The sequence below is a fragment of the Seriola lalandi genome, unplaced genomic scaffold (assembly GCF_002814215.2).
Source record: "Seriola lalandi dorsalis isolate HSWRI2012SDOR001 ecotype SW California unplaced genomic scaffold, Sedor1 jcf7180002005867, whole genome shotgun sequence".
In the NCBI taxonomy this organism is placed as follows: Eukaryota; Metazoa; Chordata; class Actinopteri; order Carangiformes; family Carangidae; genus Seriola; species Seriola lalandi.
In genome coordinates, this window is record NW_019476520.1 from 1 (window position 1) to 1,292 (window position 1,292).

Consider the following 1,292-nt stretch of genomic DNA (forward strand, 5'->3'; position numbering starts at 1 on the left):
CAGCTCTGTAAAATTGTACAACAAAATTTCATGGCAATCCATCCAATGGTTGTTGAGATATTTTAGTTTGGACTAAAGTGGTGTATTGACTGATGGACACTCCTGAAAACCATCAGACAGATACAAGACTCAAACGGTTGTAAACAAACATACAGATCCTACAAACCCATAAAGACTGTCTGTCTCTGTCTATCCCTGCTGAGGTCAGACAGTCTTTATACTGAACCGTCTGTACTTCCTGTATCACACACACTTCAGCAGGAAGCAGTCACAGCAGAGTTTCTTACCTATGTAGTAGATGGATCCATTGTTGCAGCCCAGGATGAGGAAGGAGCCTGCAGTGTCATAGCTGCTAATAGGAACCACGTCCTGGTTCTGCACAAAGACAACAAAGAACACAACACTGAACACAGTGAACAGTTCAACTACTCATGGCTTCATTTTTGAATGCATCTTCAAAAAACCTCTGCACTGTGCTGTTTATTGTCAATGAGAGTGAACCTTGAACTAAACTGAACAAAACTATTTGATGTGAGTGAGTGGCTCCACCCACCTGCCAGTGTTTTGTGACGGCGTTCCACACTCCAACCTTCCCTGAGTGGCTGGTGGCGATCAGCTGGTTACCGACGAAGAAGAGCGCCTCCACTGGCACGTTCAGACTGAAGACACCTGCAGAAGACAGATGCTAATTATTTTTCTGTGTCGCTGCAACAGCTTTGTAAACAAGATTTGTCTCTTCAGGAAGATTCTTAGTTCAAATTAGACCTTTACCTGCTCTTTAAGAAAGCTGTCAAAATATATAATTAGCATTGAGGTAAATCATTATTCTGTAATATGAAAAAAAAACAACAACTTATACCTATTTCATTTCCATTGCCGTCTGGACAGATGGCCCACAGGATGATCTCTGTCACAGAGGCAACGGCCACCATCTTGTCATTGTCTCCCAGCGAGCCACCCATCACCTTGGCATTGAGTGCAACCCTGTCAATCACCCAGTCCAGGCGAGGAGAGGTGAAGACCTGCTGCCACCCGGTCGACTCCTTCACCCTGACAGAGACACAGAGGTTAAAGATGAGTGCAAGCCTCATCCAGGTGCTTTTCATGCCTCCGCAACCATCTCAGTCTAGACATGTTGTTCCACCAGAGTCTGAATGAACTTGTGATTTGGGTGAACTGACCCTTTAATCAACATGTAAAACTGAGGTGCCCTTTTTGCCTGAGAGTTTTGGACACAGACTCTGTAACACCGGTGTCCCAGAGAAAACATATGAAGCTGATGACAACTTAAT

General features: G+C 44.4%; 1 protein-coding gene across 1 annotated transcript; it reads right to left on the reverse strand.

The window, feature by feature from the left end:
* Positions 1-287: 287 nt before the first annotated feature.
* Positions 288-1,050, reverse strand: LOC111670505 (BTB/POZ domain-containing protein KCTD3-like; the record flags this gene model as incomplete). Its single annotated transcript, XM_023427244.1, has 3 exons — positions 288-375; positions 554-669; positions 860-1,050. Coding segments are annotated over 3 exons (395 nt in total), but the record flags the coding sequence as incomplete, so codon positions are not given.
* Positions 1,051-1,292: the final 242 nt, after the last annotated feature.